Consider the following 25,723-nt stretch of genomic DNA (forward strand, 5'->3'; position numbering starts at 1 on the left):
AGCTATGTTTCCATCCAAAAATGCGAATGAACTTTATGCGCAAAACTGGATTATCGCATTAAAGAAATGCCAATAAAGCAGCGTTTACATCCAACGGGTCAAAGCGAACAAAATCATCACTTCCTGATTAACTGGTGCCAAAAATCAACAGAAAAAACGGAATTTGCCGCGATAGAAAAAGCTGCGTCAATCTGTTCTTCATCTAATAAATGACTTGCGCCTCGGAAAGCAATCCTGACATGCAGTGAACGCGCGGTGGCGTTTGAAGGTGTCAGACGCGGAGCACAGATGCTCTTGATTCTGGAGGTCATTAATAATATAATAACACTAATACTGAAACTGTAAGGGGTTTTAAAATGACCAAAACAACATTTCAGATGTTTTACAGTGTGCTTAGCCTCATGGTTAGTCCATTCACACACATTTTTATCATCGCATGATCTCTTTTAACAAAATCACAATCTTTTTAAATGTACATGCTGGAGTTTGTGTGGTTAAAGTGTTTCCATCATAGTTTATGCGCATCTTATCGAATAAAAAGTTTATCCTACTCGGTTATGCGCATACGTTTTTATGCGCATTTTCAAAATGTATGCGCATCATGACGTTTTCATCAACCGCTTTTTTATGCTCATATTCAAAATGCGCATAAAAATAGATGGATGGAAACATAGCTATTGATAGCTGTGGGCCGAAGATAAATATACCAAACTATTTTACATTAAAGTTGCCATGGGTAGTTTCCAAATTTATTTCATAGTATTTAAACATTTATAGAAAACATTACTTTAAATCCTATTAACTAATGCAGTATAACTTTGTAAATCATAGCTAACTGCAATAAAAACATAATCACGTCTATAACACAGTGGAGTTCAATGCTGAATACACTAGTCCAGCAGAATCTGCTTTTGCCTTGATTTGCTCACCAATAGAGTGACAGTGTGTACATTTTGAACTAAATCTGATTAAATGACACTATTTGAATTGAAACATTTAATTTCTGTTAGCTTTTTGTAGTATAACAATACAACTAACAAATTCAAGGTTTAATTAAATCTTTAAACCATCAACATCATTCTCCCTTTCTTCTCAGATGGGATGGTTACCATGGGACAGCTTTCGCCTGCAGGCCCTAGTTTGGGCATCTCTGTCTTAGTGTATCCTACTTGTTTGTATGAAATATTTGATTACGCATCATTTACATGGACAGAAAACTGAAGGGTCTGTTCACACAAATACAATTTTGTGTTGCTTTTGAAAACATAAGCAAGACTAGCGTCTTGTCATCTATCAGACTGTCATTGTCAACGCATCTCAGACCTAAAGTGATAGTTTACCTCAAAATTTTTAAATGGTCCCTGTGTTTAGTTTATAACTAAAACTATAACTATATTAGGTGCTTTTCCACTTCATGGTACAATGGGGTTTTCTAATGAGCTCTATACCTAGCACTTTTTTGAGTACCACCTCAATTGAGGTTCGAAAAGAGTCTTACCATTTGTCACGATACTAAAATTCGGTACCAATCGGTACTGAAAAATTAAAAATGTTCATTTACCATTTAAATGATGTTGAGTGTGTTCTTAAATGCTGTTGATTTGCCATTGTGTTGACATGCTCAACAGAAATGACTGTAATTGGCCATGAAGGTCATCAGTTCACCGCTCTTCACCGAGTGCAAACACAGATACAGGGACACTGGAGCGAAGATCAGCTGGTCTGTCTATTGCTGCGGTCACACTAGAGACTGTGCCGGAAAAAGGGGCAGGATAAAACAATATGATTGGACGTTGATAAAAGTGAGCGATTAGTCCATATTTTAAATCTCTGTACAGAGGTCACGTTTTGATCTTCAATTGGACACAGTCATGTGATGTGATTCCACGCATCATTAATCTGGAACTTTCCAGTGCAGCAAATTGCGAAACTTGTCGCACGACTTTGTATTTTCGGTCTACCACAGTCGCATGCATATGAATGGAAGTCTATGAAGTGAAAATTGCAGTGTAATCATGGCTTATGCTGACATACGAACAATCTGCTAATGAGTCGACTGAACTGCGCGACTTTGAAACGCTTTAATGTCTCTGTATTTGTTTTTGCACTTGGTAAACAGCGGTGAATTGATGACCGACATGGCCATTCACAGTCATTTCCATTGAGCATGTGAACACAATGGCAAATCAGCTGTATTTAGAAACATCGCTTAAATGTTAGCGGGAATTGGAGTTTTTTTCCAGTACCGATTGGTACCAAAATTCAGTATTGTTACAAACAATACTTACCATCACCAAAACGTGACATATACACACTGCTGATTGGTTCAAGAGAATCATCCATATCAACATGACAACCAGTGGCAATCTATTTGCAACATGAATAGTCATCGATTATATTGCATTGCACCCATAACTATATTGTTGGTTTACATGATTAAACCGTTTTTATACCGCCATAAGAAAAAGAAACCTGAAGTATCAGTATCATGATCAAAAGAAGAGGTCCAGATGATCCTCTCAATGGTAGCCATGAATCAGATCTAATGATGGATAGGATGACCCAGAATTAAAAAGTTTTTCAGAAAGTCACAGCACTTGAGAGGGTGCAGCTATCTGCTTGTTAAGTGTGACATCACATGAAGTGGCTTCTTGGTCCAAGCGCTCTATCAAACTGTATGGGGAGACTCATCAAATGGTAATAATAAACTTTTACAAAGCGCTGTTATACTTTTGAAAATCACGATCACAATATATACATCCATGCCTAATATCAGATGACCAGAAAGCAATTAATTTTTTATAAATTGTTGAATTATTTAATCGACTTGTAAAGTCGTCATGACTTAATCAACAGTGGATAGCAATAATCCCACCCACTTTAAGCAGTACTAAACTGCAGTGCAAAACCAATCCAAAGTGAGCTGAGCCTTACCATAGTGCGCAGTGGAAAAGCATCTTTTGCCCCTCTTCACCACAGCACTTCCTCGTTCATTTCAACATTGCATATGCTTTACACTCAAGAGAGTGTTACACTTAAGAGAAAACACAGCTCTGTCCAGCTGGTGGCTCCAAATGCACAAATAAATGCAGATAAAAAGACCCCCGCAGCTCACCAGATAAATACCATTTATAAAGTTTTCTTTTGACAAAAACACATGGTTTCACGACAGGATTCAGCAGAATTATCTGAAGCACTTTTCATAATGAATGGATGCGCTTTATTGGACTTCTTTTGGACATTTGTAAAGCTGGAAAAGAGTTTTTTTCATAAATCCCTGATTGGATTCGGCTGAAAGAAGAAAGTGAAATACACCTAGGTTGATGAAATAATAGGATCATTTCCATTTTTGAGTGAACTAACCTTTCAAGTTTTTTTTATTATGGCATCCACCTGCTCTAGGACTGTTGTTGTGACCTTGTAAAATCAATTGCTTATAATGGTGCAGGCAAAAAAATAAATAAATAAAAAAGCTCAAACTGCTCTGATTGCCAGCAAGAGAACAATCAATATCATTTCTAATGTAATGTTTAATATAATTTACATTTCTTTAATTCTGAGGTCACCTTTGTATTAGGGCTGCACAATATATCGTTTCAGCATGGATATCGCAATGTGGTCAGTCGCAATAGTCACATTGTGAGCATACGCAATGTTGAGTCTGGATTATAATTCATCATTTGCATGTGTTTTTGATGCCTGTGATTGTACAATGACCTTAAACGCATTCAGGCATAATACATTATACCATCTGCAACTTTAACAACGACAAATTTTATTGAATTATTTTTATTTTTATCATTCAGTTACTGTACGTGAATACTGTTAGACTCTGAAAACGATAAAACACATTATTTAATCTGTATCTTTTGTTTCGTGGCTGTATTTATAGATTGCTATGCATGAAAATACTCACAACACATGCAAATACAGAAATACACTGCAAATAGCACAAACCACATCGGAAATGTGTCGGAAGACCCCAAAACATGAATAGACTGTTTATGCACTCCCACTCCAGAATCATACCTCTCAATCTGGCTTTGTAAATTCTTTCCAAATAAGAGATATTCAAGTTATCTGGTGAAATTGTATTCATTTCGCAATATATACACTTGTTAAGTTGTGACCTATCGGTGACCTACGGAGTACTGTTCTCGAGTCCAAGCCGCCACTCATTTGAATTGAGAAAAACTCTTTAGTCATTTCACACATTAAATAGAATTTTATATTATATCAGGGTGTATACTACAGTCTCTGTACACGCTGTATTACAAACATCAATAATTGAACAATTTATAAACAATCACTTTCTAGTCATCTGATATTAGGCATGGATGTATTTTATTGCGATCGTGATTTTCGCAAGTATTACAGCGCTTTGTAAATATTTATTATTACAATTTGTTGAGTCTCCCCATACAGTTTGATATAGCCCTTGGACCCAGAAGCCACTTCAAGTAGCGTCAGACCTATTAAGCAGATATCACAAAATAAAAAATAACGCAATGCTAGATTTTTACAATTTTTTAGAACCCTATTTTTTTATTATTAGGCCAAGCATAAGAGACTAAACTATTAAAAAGAAGCATCCTCTGAGTCATATTTTTTTCTCTTTTTTTTCTTCAAAATATTTTCAGTAAAGCGGTCTCACTGTCTTTCTAAAGATATATAAAAGCTTTATGCACAGTGTACATTTCAATATCCCAGCCTTTCTATATCTGCTCTCCCTCTCTCTCTCTCAATATATGTGTTCCTCGCTCTCTCACAAACACACACATACTACCTGTTCATCCAGCTCTGCCTTCCAGGTGCAATCAACACACACACACACACACACACACACAAACACTTTCAGTTGTCCTCTGGCTTTATACTTTATACATGCACACAACTCCCATTGATTACACATAAACACACACAGACCCAAACATTGCTGCTCTCGTCTCTCTCTCTAACACATACACACACACACACTCTTATACAAACACACTCGTTCCCTGCCCCCTCAGTAACACACACGTATGCACAAACACACATACCCCTCCCCTCTTCTCTGTCAAACACACTTCTCTTGTCTTTCGTTTACACACATTTCACACACACACACACACACACACACACACACACACACACACATAAACGTACACATTTTCACTATATATTTAAAATGGTCTTCTGCACCGTGTGGTGTAAAGTACACACCTTCATTATATTACCTTTTAGATGGTCCATTCTGTCGCACCCAATCCCACATGTTTTTATTCTGTCAAAATGGGAACTTTTAATTAATATTGTTTTATTTTTATACTAATGATAATCAGTGGCGAATTTAGTGATTTGGGGGTCCTAAGATATTCCAGGCACGGGGCTCAACAGTCTTAAAATGCACCCTTTTTACTTTAATTTTTATTTACAGTTCAGTCGATGAGGTAAACTAGAATCCACTAAAGCTGCGAAATGAATCAACGCCACTCAATGTCATCAATGCGATAAATTATAAATGTCATTTTCCCTACAAAACAAAGCATAATCTCACAGACATGTCTTACTTCTATTTTACTTCTCTGCTGAAACAAAACAAAACAACATAATCTAGGCTATCACAGACGTCTTAAAGTTTACAAAAAAAAAGATAATTTCAAAACATTGCCACTCATTAAAATCAGCACATTTGAATGGTATTTTGGGACATTTTTGGCGCCCAACAATCCTAAAATGCACCTTTTCTTGCTGTGAGGCGACAGCACTACCTACTGCACCACTGCGTCACCATAATATTATTTTATTACATTAAAATTGTATTAGTTTGACTCTCGCCATACAAATTATAATAGAAAACAATGTTATATATAGTTTATAGCAGGCGTGTCCAACTTTTTTTACAAAGGGCCAAAAACCAAACTTGATCGAGGCCTATGGGCCTATAAGGCAAGTATTTACCATGGGTAATTTCCTAATTTATTTAACAATGTTTAAAACTGACTAGAAAACATTGCTTTATATTAACTAATACAGTATTTTTGTTACATTTTATAATGAACTTATTACAGTAAAAACAAAACAATCTAATCTATAACAAAATTGCACTAGTTTTTGCCTTGATTTGCCTGCTGATGTCTTCTGCATAGTCCTCTATCTGGCGAGTGACAGTATTTACATTTTTAAAAAAATCTAATTCATTCATTCATTTTCTTGTCGGCTTAGTCCCTTTATTATTCCAGGGTCGCCACAGTGGAATGAACCGCCAACTTATTAAACTTATTAAATTATTAAAGTTTTTATGCAGCGAATGCCCTTCCAGCCGCAACCCATCTCTGGGAAAAAAATCAAATCAAATTCATTTACATGTAATTAAAACATTTAATTTCTGTGTAAGGGCGTCACGGGGGCACAATCGCCTCACAGCAAGAAGGTTACTAGTTCGAGCCTCAGCTGGGTCAGTTGGCATTTCTGTGTGGAGTTTGCATGTTCTCCCTGTGTTTGCGTGGGTTTCCTCCGGGTGCTCCGGTTTCCCCCACAGTTCAAAGACATGCGCTATAGGTGAATTGGTTAAGCTAAATTGTCCATAGTGCATGTGAGTGAATGGGAGTGTATGGATGTTTCCCAGTGATGGGTTGCAGCTGGAAGGACATCCACTACGTAAAACATACGCTGGATAGATTGGTGGTTCATTCCTCTGTGGCAACCCCAGATTAATAAAGGGACTAAGCCGAAAATAAATGAATGAATGAATAAATTTTACATTAGGTTGGATCAAATTAGAAATGACGATCTCTGTAAAAGGCACTCCTCTCCATCATTCTCACTCTCCTCTCAGATGGGATGGTGGGCCAAATCAAGGTTACAATGGGCCAACTTTGGCCATCTCTGGTTTATGAATAAATTAATCTTCATGATATTTATTGGGGGCCCCCAGATTTCCTGGGGCCTTAAGTGGCCATTTACCTTGCTTAGTTGTTAAATCCGCAGCTAATGATAATTTTGATTATACAGCGCTCAGCATAATTGAGTTCACCACATTTTGAAAATTAATATTTTTATCAATTTCTCAGTGAATGTAGGCAATGTATTTTAATGCATTTAAACAAAACAGATTTATTGAAACAGATATATTCATTAAAATATTTGTCACCAAACATATTTAGAAATTGAGAGAAAATACAAGTAAATACAAGCTAAACATTGCAAATAAATTACAACCTACAAAATTTGTACTAATTTTTTTTTTACTTTTTCCGCTTCTCTTGATTTTTCCTCTTTTTAAAATTTGTATTTAATATTTTTCTATGACATATAAATTTGAGTGTACTAGTTTTTGGACCGTTATCGTACGTTATTTTGCTAGATAAGCTCCAGATTTGGCCTCAGTACTGACTAATCTAATGTATATGCACAAGTATAATATTGTATAGCTTCATATTAAAAACATGAATTTAAAGATAATTTTTGAGGGGGTTTACTCATATATGCTGAGCACTGACATATAACCAAACACTTCACCATCATAGCAACCTTTATATAGTTTTTTCCTCTAAACTATTTGCATATTCAAACAGGCAGTTTACCTCATGACAACTGTTGTGATTTTAGGTGCTCGGCCCCTGTGTACGTGTAAATTTGGCCCCCTCAATGCAGGCACAGCCAGGCCAAAATATACACACGTCTCTCTTCAAAGACTGGCACATATGCACACCTCTCATCTACAGTCATGTGCAATAACACACTCATTCTGTCTCACACTTTCACTCTCAAACACTCTTGCCCCTTTCAAACACAAACACACACACACACACACACACACACACACACACACACACACACACACACACACACACACACTGTGTCTGTCTTTGTCACGCACACTCACACTGTCTTTCCCTCCTGCTCATGCAGTGCCTCATATACGTACGCAAACACACTCACTATCTCTCTCTCTCTCTCTCTCACACACACACACACACACACACACACACACACACACACACACACTCACTGTACTTGTTCCTTTCTCTCATGCTCTGCTCCCTCCCTCCCTCCTCCCTTCTGCACTCATACACAGACACACACACACTCTGACGCAAACACACACTCTAGCCCTCTCCTTCTCTCTCTCTCACTCTCTCTCTCTCTCACACACACACACACACACACACACACACACGGCTCTCACATGCACATGCTCTCTCTCTCTGTCTCTATCACACACACACATACATACACAGAGGTGCTTGCTCACACGTACACACACTCCCTCTCTTGCGTGCGTGCGTGCTCTCTCTCTCTCTCACTCACTCACACACACACACACTCATAGTCTCCCGATGACACAGACACACAAGCAAATACACACACACACACACACTCTCTCTCTTGCGTGCTCTCTCTCTCTCACACACACACACACACACACACACACACACAAACAAACACTCTCATACATAGTGTCTCCCAATTACTCTCTCTCTCTCTCTCCATGGACACACAAACATGCAAATTATCTCTTCTCACACACACACACCCGCGCGCACACACACACACACAGGCGCTTGCTCACATACATGCTCTCTGACACACACAGTTTCCCTGTGACAAACAGACACACGCAAACACACATACACACTCACTCACACACTCACCCTGTGACACAGACACTCACACACACAAACACACACAGACACAAACAGACTCTCTCTCACACAGTCCCTAGACACAGACACACATTCTTTCTCTCTCTCTCTTTCTCTCTCTCTCTCTCTCTCTCTCTGTATCACACACACACACACAAACATGCAGACTCTCTCTCTATCACTCACACACACTCTCTCTCTCTCCTTGTTACAGACACACACGCAAATTATCTTTCTCTCTTACACTCACTCACTCACTCACTCACACAGACACACCACACACACACGCTCTCCCCATGACACACACAGACACACACACACACACACGCTCTCCTTGTGACAGAGACACTCAAACTCTCTCTCTCCACCTCTCTCTCTCTCTCACACACACACACACACACACACACACACACACACACACACACGTCAGTCGTTAATTCGGAGTTAATGATGATTAAAGACCTGCATTATTTTAAAACTAGAAATGAATCAGTTACACTGACAGTCGGTCATTTAAATAACACACACACACACACACACACATCTGATTCCCGTGACAACAGCGCAATAACGGTCTTTGTAAATAAAGGGTGAAGTTATTAAATGAATGAATGAACAGTTTATAGAGCTCAGCTAATCTTTTTTTACCTAAAACCAATTTCTGAAACTTTAGTCATTGCGGTAATTCGTCGCAACAGATAAAGTTACATTTATGAGGCAGCCGCTTTCTGAGTTTTAAAGTAGGTGCCATCACTGGAAATGTCAGTTTTTCTTCGAGTATGTTCACTCCCTCACCCTCGCGGCGGCGGCGGTTTGCTGGTCTCTCCGTCGCTGTCCAGCGTCGGCGGCTCCCGGTAGTCGAATAGCGATCGTACGGTCTCCGCCATTCCCGCTGATGAGCGCTGTCCTCTCACGCGCTGCGCTCTCCCCGTCTATGTACAGGTTCTCTGGGACCGTACCATTTGCTCAGACACGAGGGGAAGGCGTGCAGCAGGACCCTCAGCGCGGTGGTTCCTCGGTGCATGTAAATGCTTAAATTGGTGTGTTTGATCCTAAATTGTGTATTCATTAATATTTTAAACCCGTTTTATTGGTAGTGGAATATTATTCGAACTATTCCAAAAGACAGGAACTCAAATTTCCCCATATTAAAGAAATGGTTGCAGCCTCTAGTATAGGTTGGGGTGGCATTTCTGTTTCTAAGCGAAGTTGATTGTACTCATCAGACAGTATTGACAGGTCTGTCTCTGTCAGTGTATGTGTTATAACAGATTAAATCTTTTACTTGCTTTAAATTCAGAACTAACTTCAGTCAAGTGACAACAATATTCTTATAGGTTTGGTTTTCTCTATGTAGACTCAGAAGTGTTCATTAACCGCTAGCTCTGTTATAATGTGCGCCGGCTGCAGCTGTGAGCCTGATGTAGATAAATTAATGCTAAAATACAGAATAAAAGCACATTTTCATATAATAAAGTATTTATTTTTTCTTCAATACATTAATCATATTCTCTATTTAAACAGAAATATTGTGATATATCCTCATGCGTTACAAAAACATTAGCAAATTATAAATTCTTATTTAGACTATTCTGGTTTTCTCTATCACACCACAAACCTCTGACGCACACATCTAAACACACCCTTCCCCCACTCTCATCCCTCACACACACACACACACACACACACACACACACACGCACGCACACACACACACACACACACACACACACAGAGCACGCACGCGCACACAGGAGCGCGCACCATCTCTCCCTCACACACACGCGCGCGCGCTCGCTCACTCACTCACACACACAAATACACACAGCCTACAAGTGTGCAAGCAAGCTGAGTCTGGTATGCTAAAACACACTTATAAACACACATTCTCAATGTAATGGTCAAATGAAAATGATGCATTGTAAAGTGCACACACAGAAAGTAAAAGCACTTGTTCACATGCACACACACATATTTAAAACCATAGTGCATACTAGACACACACAAATGTATGTAACTGTCAATAATTCACCCTTCAATCTCCTTGGAGCACACACTTATGCGTGTGTGCGCGCACAGACACACACACTGCAGATCCCACAAAGGCATGTGTTGACACACACACACTGCAGATTTCACAGAGGCATGTGTTTCTCTCTCTCTCTCTCTCTCACACACACACACACACACACACACACACACACACACACACACACACACTGCAGATCCCACAAAGGCATGTGTTCACTCACACACACACACACACACACACACACACACACACACACACACACACACACACACTGCAGATCTCACAGATGCATGGGCACACACACATACACACACACACACACACTGCAGATCTCACAGATGCATGCGCGCACACACACATACACACTGCAGATCTCACAAATACATGTTCTCTCTCTCTCTCTCTCTCTCACACACACACACACACACACACTGACTCTCACACAGATTCTCCCTCCTACGCAAGCGCACACACACACATACACACGCACACACACACACACACACACACACATTCCCCCTTTCTCGCCTCACACACACACACACACGCACACACACACGCGCACACACACACACTCTCTCTCTCTCTCACACACCCCTCCCCCTTCCATTCTCTCTCTCACACACACTCAGACAAACATACACACACACACACACATCCTGCCTCACACGCACACATCACATACACAGTCACATTCTCTCTTTTCTCTCTCACTCTGTAACTCACTGCATATACATACACACACTGACACAAATACACATACAACAACATGCACACACACACCTTTCACAGGCATCCTGCCTCTCTTCCAATACACACATGCGCACAAATACACACACAGATCACAAACACACTCCACCCCCACTCTTCCAAACACACATCCTGCTTTTCCTTTATCACAGTACACACACACACACACACCGACAGACAGAAGCACGTACACACACACACACATTAGGTTTCTGTGAACTGTGGGGACTTTCCATCGGCTACTTATAATGACTAAATGATATGACCCTCATACAGTATTTTAATCTCGGCTTTCCCTTGTGTGGTCCACAAGTCTGTTTTAACGATGTCCAAAATTTGACAATACTCTCACTAGGATAAACCACTACACACACGTGGGAACATTTATTGACATTCAGTGTAATCTCCAACCCCTTTCCTTAACCCTAATTTTAATTCAGTTTTAACGCTACCCCTAATACTAAACCTTAACCCTCTAACAGCCCTTTAAATGGGTGTCAGAAAGTGAAGAGCAGCCAAAATGCCCACACTTTACTCTTATGGTCCTCATTTGGATAGTTCAAGGGTGTACTCACACTTGGTACAGTTGCCTTAAACCGTGCCGAACCACGATTGTCCCCCATCCCCTCTCCCCTGAAGGCCTGCACTCTTACTGTATTTTGCCTTCCGGGCCGGGGCACGCTTATGTCATCGATGATGTGAGTGTTCAGTTAAACAGAAGAGAAGTGCTCTCGCTCAGCACAGGGAGCTTGCTTTAGTTATATCGTTTTAGTCATTTAGGATGCAGTGACACGCAGTCAAATATTTCACCAAACTGATCCTCAAATTTTGATGCTCATAAATGTTCATAAAGCTCTCGAACTGCAGGTTTTAGGAGGTTTCCTGAAGATGACAGCTGTTGTGCAGTGAGGGGTTTTCGTCTTTAATGAATTACGAAAGTTTGCATTCATTAAACAGTAAGATTGATGAATAAATTCGTTTGAAACTGTCGCTTAAAAGTGATGTTGCATCTTCAGTTTCGGGCACAGCCGCGCTTTGCAGTCACACTATAAGTGTACCGCACCAAAACCCAACCAAACCGCGCTCTGGCACACCTCTTCCAACTGGGCTAGGGCCAGCCAACTGAACCATGCCTGGGCCTGATTCGGAACACTTGTCAATTGAACCAGGAAATGCGTCTGGGCACAGTTCAGATAGCATAGTGTGAGTGCACCCTAAAACACAAACATGCCCTCACAAAGATAGCTGTATGAGTGTATACATAATCAGACAGGTTTTGGTGATTTATGAGGACTATCTGTTAGCATTTTATATTTAACACTATAAGAACTGCTTATGCTTTACCCTAGCCCTCAGCCTAAACCCATCCCTTACAGGAAGCGGTGGCATATTTCAAAGGTAAAAAGACGTTAAGTATGAATTTTAACAGTCGATTCATGTATTTTATTGAATTACATGGAAACTAGGAATGTCCTCATAAACCACCTCAAAACCACCAAAGTCCTTTTAAGGCAAGTCATTTCACCCGGTGGCCATCTTTGAAACGCCTCTCGAACAGAATGCTCGGGCATTCTGTCTGAATGGGGAAAATCAAATTCTCCAAAACTGATTGCCAAGCTTTCGATTACATTTCATATTAGGAATTAACAATTAAATTAAACAGTTTTAGTTTATTTTCTAAACATTCTCATCACACAAAATCTGCAAAAATTCACATCTGGCCCCAACCACTCCCCCTGAGGAATCGCAATTGATGATTAGCTCTTGTATTAGAAGGCAGGGCTTCATTTCATATTGACCATTACACTTTTCCCCAATTTAAAACTATACGAGTGAAACATCTTGTGTATTATATAGTCTTTGGTAATACCTAGGTCACACCCTTTTTGTTCTCATAAACCCCCAAAACCAACACACACACACACACACACACAGCACAGTACTTGTGGGAACATTAATTAACATTTAGTGTAATCTCTAGCCCCTTATGTTAAAGGGGTGGCAAATTTAAATGGTGAAAAGACCCCCCTTACTTATGATTTTTAACAGTTGATTTATATATATTTTTAATTACAAGGACACTAGAAATGTCCTCATAAACCACTCGAGAAGGTAAGTGCCTGTAAGGCACGTCATTTCACTCGGTGGCCAACTTTGAAATGCCTCTGATTTAATATTACGAATCAACAATAAAACTGAACAAGAACTGTGTCTTTAGTTTCATTTCTAAACATTTGAATCATACAAAGTCTGTAGAAATTCACCTCTGGTCCCAGCCCCTCCCCTGGATAATCATTAGCTTTTAGCAGTCGCTGATTGGCTCTTGTACTAGAAGGCGGGGCTTCATTCGCCATATCCGCTTGTTAAGTGGTGACGTGTTTGTGACGTATGTATACTGTTTCCGGGTCCAATTCCTATCACACATTAAAGTTAATTTTACTTAAATTCATAGTGTACACAACAATCTCTGGGCTTGCTGCATAACAAATACCAAAATTTTAACAATTTATAAAACAATGAATCACTTTCTGGCCATCGGATATTAGGCATGGACATATATATTGCGATCGTGACTTTCGAGAGTATTAAATTGCTTTGTAAACGTTTATTATTACCATTTAATGAATCTCCCCATTCAGTTGAATAGAGCGCTTGGACCCGGAAGCCGCTCTGCGTGACGTCACACTTTTCCCCATTCAAAACTATTTGAGTGACACGTCTTGTGTATTATATATAAGGTGTGTCCCAAATCGCATACTTATGCACTGTTCTACTCCATTTTGTAATATAAATAGTGCAAGTAGTCCCTTTACACTGAAAACTCTAAAAATAACAAGTGCAATTTAATTACCTGGATGATTCACTCTTTCAGTAGGTAAAATGAAGTGTGTTATGATGGACACTTCACGCACTCAACGGCCGCTGCTTTGCTCACATGGCAGAAGGGGCGCACATATTGGTTTTGGATAACTTTATTTTGGATTGTGAAAGCGAAATTCTCCTACGAGAGTGATTATAGCGCCTCCTGATGGAGAATGCGGCAATACTCACGACAGGTATTATTTGGTACTTTGTTCATTTAATTCACTAATTTGGCAACCGTCAAACATCATCAGGGAAACCGGTTGAATTTCCACTTAGTAAAAAACATTAGTGTTCCAATTGGGACGACACTACATACATACACTATGCTGTTGAGTGTGCATAAGTACAGATTGTATGAGTGCACAGTGTATAGTGTGCCATTTGGGATGCAGCTAGTCTTTGGTAATACCCTGGTTACACCCTTTTTGTCCACATAAACCCCCCAAAACCAACACACACAAATCATCATACTGCAAGTGACAGACAACAACCAACTTGAATGACAATTCAGATAGCCATTTATTGCAGTGCAAGTTTGTACGACGTACATTAATATAAATTATTAAATGCTAGTGTTTCTCTTTCTTTGCCAGTTCATCTTCATACAGTAACCAGGTGCTGAGTTCTGAGGAAATATCAAACTAAATTAATATCAGTGTAAAGGCTTGATAAGTTCAATATAACACAGAAGGCCTTGCCTGGAGTTGTTTCTCTGTCTCTTTCATTCGTTCACTCATTTATTTTCCTTCGGCAAACGCCTTTATTCATCAGGGCTCACCACAGCGGAATGATCTGCCAACTTATCCAGCATATGTTTTACACAGCAGATGCCCTTCCAGCTGCAACCCAATACTGGAAAACATCCATACACACTCATTCACACAAATACACTACGGCCAATTTAGTTTGCTCAATTCACCTGAATAGTGATGCATGTCTTTGAACTGGGGGAAACTGAAGCACCCAGAAAAAACCCATGAGAACACAGGGAGAACATGCAAACTCCACACAGAAATGCCAACTGGCCCAGCCGGGACTCAAACCAGTGACCTTCTTGCTGTGAGGCGACAGTGCTAACCACTGAGCCACCGTGACCCATTTCATGCCTGACAACTTGACCTGTAATCAAAAGCAGAACTTTCAGTTGCCAGCAGAGGGCGTGAGTGTTCCAAGAGGGAATTAATCCTAACAAACATCAACAGATGGTACACTTAATAACTCCCTATTGCACATGTAACAGGAATGAAAAACATTTGCATGATAAATGTGAAGCAGCAGTGCTTGTGTCGCTCAGTAGATTATTGTAACAGATGATCAGTTTGAAACTTACGGAACAGTTTACTGTATGGACCATTTGTCAACAGATAATGCGGTAAATAAAGATGTACTTGTAACAGTATTTATGCACCCATGTGTTAGGTAACAGACATACTGCTGTTCATACATGTTAGCTCAATTCCATTAAATCATACTGTAGTCTTCAAGTCTGAATTTGTATTTGTTGTATTGAATTATTCTTCATCTGACCTACTATAGTTAACTTATATTAACAAATGGAATCTTATTGTGAAGCGTTACTGATATTAACCATTTAAAGAAAGATGTGACAAAGATGTCACAAAATGACAATTCTTTCATCATTTGCTCACTCTCATGCTGTTTGAAAAGTAGTCTCATGTGTTGATGAAAATCAAGAAATGACACTAGACCACAACAATATTCAATGGACAAAAATTAAAGAAAGTAAAACAAATTCTGTGGTTTGTGTTCAACAAATGAATGAATATTTTGAACAACATGATGTGGAGTAAATGATGAAGGAATGATTTTATGCTTTTTAACTATGCAATAGTTATTATTATTATTATTATAAAAGTAGGCATGGGATGATAACTGGTTTTAATTGTTTACCGCAGATTGGAAAAGTCAAGGTTTTAAAACTGCTCAAATTTCTGTTAATCCTTGTTTGTTTGTTTTTTTAACATGTTTTTTTAAGACTAATTATTTATTTTTTAGGGCAACAGCATTTCCACTTCAAAAGCTACAGGTCAGCCCACGATTCAGAAAACATTGGAAAAACAAATCACTTATGCTCTAACATATAACCTTGCTATAAACGTGAACAATTCAGTGACTTTACTTTATCTAAATAACAGAAAGATCTTCAAAGATGCCTTTTCAAATTGTAAAGAAATTGGTGTTTTCGAAACTAATGAAGATAAGAGACGTTAATGATTGGTTTTAATTATTTAGCCTGACATGTTTACTGCTCCAAAATATTTTAAATGCTTCTTAAAATAAAATATATTGTTTCCAATGAAGGAAAAAGAATGTTTTTTTTTTTACCCAGACATTTAAAAACACGGTGTTTGCGGGGTCTTTAAAAGCCTTAAATTTCAAAAACACTATTTGAGAACTTAAAAGAAAGTCATTTTAAATCATTTTTAATGGGTCTTATTTTTCCTTTGTTTATGTAAAGCTGCCAAATCAATCCAAAACACATCCAATCACCAACAACACATCTCAATAAAACTTTTAGCCAAACCAATGATAGAATCTGCGGACATTTTTTGCTTTTTCCGCTGAGAATTTTGTAAAAGAATCTGTGGATTTATGTGGAATGATTTTGCGAGTATCATAACTAAAAATCTAATATATGAAATAAAAAATAACACCTTTTATTTAATGTTTACAATGTAAATCCAATTAGATCAACTTATTTGTTAAACAAAACAAGTCTCTCATATAATATATCAACTACATGACAGAAAAAATTACTTTACAAACTATATTATAAATAAACTGTATTATAAATAAATCATATGAACATTTTCATATTACTCAATAAAATTACTGGAATTAATATAAAAACTGAATAAATAAAAATGTATCCACATTTACTCAAGTAAATAAATAGACTCCATGGGCTGAAAATCTGCGGAAAACTGTGCAGATTCTAGTGGGCCTACTCATAACTAATATTATAACAGTAGTCTGTTGGGCAAACATTTAGTTTTAAAAAGAGTTTTTTTATGTTTAACAAAAATGTATGTATACATCCAAGGTCTGCTTGTTTTCACACATTAATTTAAAATATGTGACTAAGAAATTATTAAATTAATTAGATTTTTTTCCTGCTGGGCCAATAAAAAATCCTTAGCGTCTGGCCCTAAATACGTCTGAAATATCCTCTCCATGGTCTTAAAAAGTCTTAAATTTGACTCGGTGAAACCTGCAGTAACCCTGAAATAGAGCATATTTTAGAGCAGTAATCACAATACTGTGAACCTGTGATACTTTTATCCAAGGATTTTCATACTGTCAGAATCTTATACCGGATCATGGCTAATAGCATATCATTTTTTTGATATACAAACAAAAATATAAATATAATGGTGAGCATGTCCATCCACAGTCACTCTTTCCATAGTGTCAGTTATGGATCTACAATCTAAAGGTCAACAATCTTAAAAGGTATTAAAACCGTACAGTACGTGGTAAATAAGTAAGAATTAATCTTTAAAGGCATTTACATTTATTGCTACAGTTTAAAATCTTACTTTTAAAGACTGAGAAAATATATTAAAATAACTTTGATTAGATAATATCTTGTTCAAACCTCCCCTCCTACTTTTCCGCATGCTGGAATGCTAGTAACTGCATCCAGACCCTCTCTACATTCTCCATGCTGCAATGAAATTCCTTGTATTCATTCTTATCATACTGTCCTCTTCCGCTCCTCCCTTTCACACTCTTTTTAGCTTCTCTTATATCTTGTATCACTTCCTTAGTTTCCCAGCACCTCTTCTTGTCCGTTGGGACACTGGCGCTTTCTCCTTCTCTGCTGGCAGAGAGCTGAGGGCGTCTGAAGTTTGCCCTGTCCAGTGAACGAGCTCCTGGAACACCCGCACGATCCACATCTTCAGTCCAAAACTCCCACCAGTCGCCTGACCGTCCAGCTCCTTTCACACAAACAGATTGCTCATAAAATCAGAATTCATCACAAACCCTTACGACAGCTTCCCAACGATAACAGAATGTCTTGCTACCTCTTTAACTTCAGCTTCGAATTTCTGTCCGTCCACCATCATCTGCTCTGTGCTTGCCAACAGGTGCCTCAGTCGATCCCTCACAGTTTTCCGTAACCTCTTATATTCACTGTCTTCATCAGGAAACTCTTCATCCTCCCGGGTAATGACATCTTCCAGGAGTCGCAGACACTCCTTGAGCGCGGCGTGCAGGATGGATATTTTTTCTTCATCTGACAGCTGAGGAACCAGCGGAGGGATGGATATTAGGTGACCTCCTTCCACTGGTGAAGACGGCAGTGATTCACTGTTTCTCTAAATGTTGACACAAAGGAAATGAGCTGAGGTTACCGGTAACGGTGAGTATAATTATGAGCAGAAAATTCCAGATGAAGGGAAACGGTAAACAAACATTTATTAAACACATGAGAGTGGATAAAAGCAGCTGTTAGACAAACAATACAAGACTGAGACGAGCAATTTTATGCTCTTTTTCCAGCCGACATCCAATTTCCAGAAGGTATCTAAACATCTCAGCAAGTTGCAGTAGACTTTTCTTTGCTCTTGGCCTGAATTCTGCAATGTTTGTGTGCTCGAATTTCTGACTGTCTTAGAAATTCCGATTCAGTTCCTATGGGAGAAATGACTAGGAATAATAAACAGCAGAAAAACACTCAAACTACTCGCTCTCAAAAAATGTATTCATGATTATGCACAAAAAGTAGAATAATTTAATTAGAAAATATCAGTTATAATATCAATATGTGACGCGTACCTCTCCAAAAATTTAACTACTCATAGCGCAAGCTCTGTGATTGGTCGGCTTGGTAGCACTAATGAGTGTGGGCGGGGTGAGAGCCACGCAAACCTGTTGGAGCGAATATTTACAAGTGAAGGAGCTCCAGGGATCCATTCTTCGTACCTCGCTTAAATGATCTAAGATGATTTGACAGATCCTGGATCTTTTAATCTTGATAACTGATCTCTGGCTAATTTCGTTCTTCAAACAAGTCTGTGAATCAGATTAAAATGTCTGGATGAACTGATCTGATAACGCTGCGTGTGTTGTGAAGGACAGATCTATCAATCCTCGAAATCATGATCAGCAATGCAACGCTTGGCTGACCGCACAGCAGCATAATGACATCATCTGATTAATATTCAATCATCTATGTGAGGAAAAATTACATAAAATTCATAGTAAACCATGTTAAATATGACACGCAATAACTTTACAGATTTGTTGTGAGCTGCAGGTTTTACACTTTGTGTCAAGAGGCTTTAGCAATTTTACATTTCATTAGTTTTACATTTTAGATCGGATTTTCTTTACTATAGTAGCCTAGGCTATTTTAATTTCTTAATCAGCGCAAGGAATTTAAATTAATTTTGCATTAAAAAAGCATTTCGATATTTGTAAAGGTGTCTGCAACTTCTGCAAAGCATTAAATCACCGGCATATTAGCTGTCAAAACATGTGCATGACTGCATAAATTATTATTCCGTTATAAAAAACAAACAAACAAAAAAAGTCTAATATTGTGCATGTCTATTATCATACAGAAAAAGTACATAAGCTGAATCGGAACCTTTTAAATAGTATGCATTTGTATCTAAACAAATCCATATTAATAAATGTTCTCTTTGATCCCCTTGGGGAGAACCAACCCATTTTTTTGTCTTTTTATCTATTAAGTTTTAATTATATATGTTTTTAAGCATATTACTCCCTGAGTAAACTTACTGAAATAATATTTAATGTTCATGAATTTGTTTTTTTCGGCTTATTTCCTTTATATTAAACATAAGTAATTATTATAAATCTGAGATATAAACTTTTTAAAACTATTTTACTTTTTCCCCCAAGTGTATATAATCCATAGATTACTACTGTAAAAAATACCAACATTCGGTAAATACTTTCAATCTTACCTTCGCTTGAAATTACCTGATCTAATCCTGTTAACATAAAAATTAACCTGCTCCTGAGTAGGTTTGAGCTATTAGAACTGTTGCTATGACAACAAGTTTCAGATGAGCTGTAAAGAACGAAACGATACTGGATTGTGTCAAATCGTCAATAACCAAATTCAGCTAACTGAGTAGTACACGTGTGAAGAACTGACCCCAGGTGGAAAGTTTTGTTTTGTGTTTACCTTATGTGCAGAAGTATAAATGCACAGCAACGCACAAGGCATGCGCAGTGGGTCATGCCGATCACTCGACAGAGAGGTATAAACCAGCCTTAAAGAGCAAAAATCATCAGCAGCTAGCTCTCTGCAACTCTCACTTGGTAAAACACTCTCACACCCTTAAGCACAGCAGAGCTGCATCCGGTCAGTACCTGCATGGGAGACCACATAGGAAAGCTAGATTGTTACAGGAAGTGGTGTCAGTGAGACCAGCGCTCAATTTGTGGGCTGCGTGGGTCCTAGCGCCATATTTAGGTGAGACTTTAAACCAAGGTCTTGACTCTCTGTGGTTGTTAAAAATCCCAGGATGTCCTTCAAAAAGTAAGGGTTTAAACCCGGCAACCTGGCCAAACTTGCCCACTGGGTCCTGTCCATCATGGCCTCCTAACCATCCCCATATCATAATTGGCTTCATCACTCTGTCTCCTTTCCACCAATTAGATGGTGTATGGTGTGCGGTCAGGCACAATATGGCTGCCGTCACGTCAACTACATAAATACTGTACATTGGAGGTAGATGAGGAGATCCCCCCACACCCCCCTCCAAAAAACGTGTAAAGCCCTTTGAGTGTCCTGAAAAGCGCTATATAAATTTAAGGGATTATTATTATTATTATCATTATTATTATAATTATTAATGAGAAGTTTTTAACATCGAAATATCAGTGGAATGAATGAGACCGGAAGTCTTAAGCCAAAAAATAAGGTCAATAGTGTCCTATTTAAATAAAATAGTAACATTGTAAGTCCTAAACGTTGTAAACGTTGATTTGAAGGAAATAAAATCAGTCAAAAGGAAAACTTTCAATACTTAACAGCTTTGATGAACTCATAACAAGTGGCGTCTTTAAAGATTTAAGTTAATAATCAAATTTTCAATGCAATGAAAATTAAATGCACAGTATGGGATTTTCGCCACTAGAGGGTACACATTCACAACAACCAAGGCATATTTTGAAGATGCCGTGCCTAAAAGTGGAATCATGGGAGTTTTCTTCTTTGTTATATTCTACAGAAATCATGTTCATGGATGGGCTAAAGTAGAGTAAATCTGAAAGCTTTCAAAACTAAAAAAAAGAGTGCCTAAATAATTGATGTTTTTCATGCGTCATCTTTGTATCAAGAAACACCCAAGTTGTGGGCTGAGTAGTTTCTCTTTTTTTGCCCAAAAAATTACAATTGTTGTGCAATAACATATAGCATTACAAACCGATATGAAACTCTCCTGGGCTCTGCTTCTACAGAAATCCTTCAGAGAAAGAACAGCCAGAAAGAAGAAATGCATGTATTTGTGCCAAAAAGAAGCATCAATACGTCATCAGTACGTTTGTGTGCTTTTTATACAGTTTCTATTCTAATTTGCAGGTTCAGTGCAATTAAAGTATAAATTGAAATGCAAAGTCAAAGTAAAAATAGCAGAAGTGAATGAATAGATTTTCCTTATGAGCAAATATTCATTAATTTTCCTTTGGCTTAGTCCCTGATTATCAGGGGTCGCCACAGTGGAAAGAACCACCAAATATTCCAGCATTTCCAGTGCTAAGAGACACCCTTACACTCTCGCATTCACACATGCACCAATATACTATGAAGAATTTTAGTTTTCCCAATTCACCAATTGTGCATGTCTTTGGACTGTGGGGGAAACCTACATGAACACGGGGAAAACATGCACACTCCACACAGAAATGCCAACTTGTCCAACCGGGACTTGAACAAGCAACTATCTTGCTGTGAGGAGACAGTGCTAACCACTGAGCCACCCAATTAAATAATAATCTATGCAAAAGAGTCTGACACAGAATATAAATACAGACACTTATGCACTATAACACTGTCCCCAATGACTAAATCACTGAGGAAAATTCAAAAGACACACATAAACATTGCTGAATTGTAGCTCTGACAGGGACATGATGACAATAAATGCAGTAAAGTGGGATATATGGATCCCAAGTGCCTACAATATACAGTTTGTGATCATATCTCAGTTTTATTCTGTTGATGCGTGATCTAAATATTCGCAGCTTGAAACAGATAGAAATATAACCAGACTGTGCTGTGTTTCTATGAGATCTCAGTGTAGCTGCCATTACAGCACATAGTTTTTTTGCCTGCCAGGTCTCCACACAGGTCACGTGATTGAAAACATTCAATAGCTGATGAGGGACAAGCAAGACGCGGCACGAAAGCAGTGGAGCTTTTATTATGCCACACTACCGTTTCTTCTGTTCATGAGCTAATGGAGCCAACAACAGTTTTATCATACTAAACACATTTTAAGGCTCTGTTATAATGCTGCTTTGCTTTCTAATAAAAAGCACAACATATTACAGTGTTTTTGATGTTACCCTGATTTCTGTAAAACCAAACTGGAAATTAAACATGATATCATAGCATGGTGTCACAGGACAGAACTTGTCACTAGTTAAAAGTCATGTGAAGTGCTTTAAAGCATTAATTTTTTATGTGATATTTGACTTAACTGTAAAATGATGAGAGGGTGGGACATAGAGTAGCTCCTCCCCTTTTAAAACAGCCAATAGCGTTTTACAGCTCAGTTTTTATGACAGCTCTGCCAGTGAGATTGGTTAAGATCACAAGCATCGAATAAAAAGCAAATGAGAAGCATCTTGAAGGTGGCGGGGCGGGGCATGGCAGATACTAGACAGCATTTGATTGGTCAAGATTTGATGAGAAACTTAAATATGAGGTGGCCTGATAAAAACCATTGATACATTTAAGTGACAAACTGCAAGCTTTGGAGGTTTATATCAGTTTTATATTTTATAAATGTGCATTTAGTCACTGTTAGCACACTAGCTATGGACCCATTTCACAAGACTGTTATGACTCCTTTAACAATCATCATAATCTTTAATCCTTGAAAGTTTTTAATATTTACTTTTATACACTGTCTATGGGGCTTAGAGTAAATTTGACATCATTCTCGCCTTTGGTTGCCGTCATGAGTCTCACACTATTTTTCTCCTTTTTCTGAATGCTTTGATAACACCATCACAGAGTTTTTTTCTTTTATTATTTCAGCAAATAGGATTGTAAAAACATTATTTGTTGTACTCTCCGATTCACTGCGCTCTAAGTTTACCCAGCTATGACGCCTTCTGCTTCTGAGAAACCCGGAAATGAGGAAAGGATCTATTAGATATCCTTTAAACCATAGGTCTCAAACTCAGTTCCTGGAGGGCCGCAGCTCTGCACAGTTTAGCTCCAACACTATCAAACACAGCTGATCCAAATAATCAAAGTGGTTCAAAAGAGTCATGAACAGCTTCATTAGAGTTGGAGTAAAGCAGCGATCACACAAAAGTTTGAGCTTTTGAAATTCTGTCATACTCTGCTGCGCAAAGAGGCAGGAATAAACAAAACTATTAGACATTTAAAAAAGCAAGCAATTGCTCCATATATTAACTTTCTGCCCAGAGATGTAATGTTTTGATCTTTGATTAGTCTCACGCAGTCAAGCGATGTGATTTCGCAGGTCAGAGTTCACCAAGCTTGAACATCCAACACAGCAATTTGCGAAACTTGACGCACGATCTTGCATTTCCGGTCTGACGCTTTTGCGTGCGTATGAATGGAAGTCTTTTACAGGACCTTTAAAATGGCTACTTCTCTGAAAAAAGATTTTTTAAACATTACAATAATATACACTGTTCTAGTCCTTATTTTTCAGATGTTTTAATGAAAAAGAAAGTACATATAGTGGCCTACATAGAATTGTTTTACTTGGAAATTAACGGTTTCACTTTATTGGTCAATCTCACATTATTGACAGGTTGCCCCCGATCAAAAGAGAAAATGTATAAAAATATAAATAAATAAGATTTGTCCATTTTGATTTTCACAGTAATTTGAAAACTCTCTAAAAGACTGATGTTATGACTTTCGAATACTAAAACAAAACCTCTCCCAACATTTCTTAAACATCTTCCTCAAATTCAGACTGAAAGTCCAAAGCTCATGTAGGCATATTATAAAGTCACCAATTAATAATGTAAGCCTTCCTGAAGCCAGCTGGGTACTTCAGCAGAGCAGCTCATACTGATACTCAGGTTGAATAGGAATCGGATGTTGCTCACCTATTTCCACACATAAGGACTCCTCTAACATTCCGAACCGCTCCCAAGTTTCAGGCTACTTTTCCAAGGAAAAAACAAAACAAAACAAGCCGAAACTAACATTAACAGAAAGAGGAGGTGGTGTGGACCAGAACAATTTTGGCAGGTAACCAAAACGGCCTTTATTTACAAGAACAATCGCATCTTTATAAACCAGAAACATGTTCCATCCACAGCGCGCAGCGACAAGTCTGGATCCCCCGCGGCCGCATGAAAACACTGTCACTTCCAGCACAATTCAGCCCCCAGACATTCCTTCATCTAAATGTCATGATGCCGAAGACTCCCAGTTTGTATCGCACACCAAGCCATAATTAGGAAAGACTCAACAGTTAAAGATACTAATCAGATCAGCTCTGTATAAATAAGCTCTATTTTAAGACTCACGTATGACTTGAGGAGTTGGATGCATTCCTTGTGGAGAAGCCGGGCAAGAGCTGCGCTTGTCCCTGCGCGGCCCCGCAACCCATGACGACCGTTTGTACCTCTGCCAGCCATTTAGACTCAAAACACACCTATTATGTGAAAATAACTTTTGAATTAGCGGCAGGAACAACTCAGAGAAGGAATAGGTAAAGACCCCCGTAGGCTATACTTACCGTAGGCTGTTGAATGGAGAGTCTCCAGCCCTGTTTGTCTCTTGTTAAACTTGCGGTTATTTCACTGAAGCCAGGAGATTTCGCATGACTTACAGCACGACTTCTGAAACACCGTTTACCCGTTTAGAGATGTAGTTCAGAAACTACCGTAAACTCCTCCTCCTGTGACGGGTCGTGTCGCGTTTAAAAGGGGTTGGAAGTTTCAGGACGGAGTGTCATTGGTTTAGAGGTCTCCTCACAGTGTAAAGCAAACTGGAAAATATCGACAAAATAAAGGATAAGAGCTGTTTGTTTTATAATGCGGAAGGAAATTAATATTTTCGAGCCTCTGGAATTTCCTGTCGGCTTTTAGAATGGCTGTTTTGGGGTTTATGAGGAAAAGAAGGTGTGTTTACAGTAGGCCATTAGCCCACTTACACGTTTTGTTTTAACAGGCTATGCATAGATTTTGTGTATGCCTGTAGTCTCTCTATATCTGTAGCTAA

At 38.5% G+C, this 25,723-nt stretch overlaps 2 protein-coding genes across 9 annotated transcripts in view; both read right to left on the reverse strand.

Annotated features, from left to right (window-relative positions):
- Nucleotides 1-9,542, reverse strand: part of si:dkey-117m1.4 — a 31,986-nt gene extending 22,444 nt beyond the window's left edge. For 4 of the 8 annotated variants that reach the window (XR_015476766.1, XR_015476765.1, XR_015476767.1 and 1 more), the window contains exon 1: nt 9,426-9,542. Coding sequence is in view for 2 of the 8 variants with exons in the window: in XM_087237388.1 (XP_087093514.1) it covers nt 9,426-9,517 (92 nt within the window). In the remaining 6 variants the exon portion in view is untranslated. Of the gene's footprint in view, nt 1-9,278 lie in introns of all 8 variants that reach the window. The other 4 variants (XR_015476770.1, XR_015476768.1, XR_015476769.1 and 1 more) reach the window with 1 other exon arrangement.
- Nucleotides 9,543-17,686: 8,144 nt separating this feature from the next.
- cntf (ciliary neurotrophic factor) lies at nt 17,687-25,400 on the reverse strand. Its single transcript, NM_001145632.1, has 4 exons — nt 25,239-25,400; nt 25,027-25,154; nt 18,327-18,620; nt 17,687-18,239 (listed from the first exon to the last, which is right to left on the reverse strand). The coding sequence occupies exons 2-4, from the start codon at nt 25,135-25,137 to the stop codon at nt 18,057-18,059; spliced, it is 588 nt and encodes a 195-aa protein (NP_001139104.1). The 5' UTR covers nt 25,138-25,154; nt 25,239-25,400; the 3' UTR covers nt 17,687-18,056.
- Between the last annotated feature and the right edge of the window lie 323 nt (nt 25,401-25,723).

Source organism: Danio rerio, chromosome 1 (assembly GCF_052040795.2).
Source record: "Danio rerio strain M-AB ecotype USA chromosome 1, GRCz13ab, whole genome shotgun sequence".
Taxonomy (NCBI): Eukaryota; Metazoa; Chordata; class Actinopteri; order Cypriniformes; family Danionidae; genus Danio; species Danio rerio.

Bases quoted from the DNA above. Each gene is read 5' to 3' on its own strand.
- cntf (NM_001145632.1), bottom strand. From the start codon at position 25,137: ATGGCTGGCAGAGGTACAAACGGTCGTCATGGGTTGCGGGGCCGCGCA. The intron at 18,621-25,026 runs GTGAGTCTTAAA...GTCAACATTTAG, and splicing joins TCCAACTCCTCAAGTCATAC to AGAAACAGTGAATCACTGCC. The intron at 18,240-18,326 runs GTAGCAAGACAT...TTTGTGTGAAAG, and splicing joins TCGAAGCTGAAGTTAAAGAG to GAGCTGGACGGTCAGGCGAC.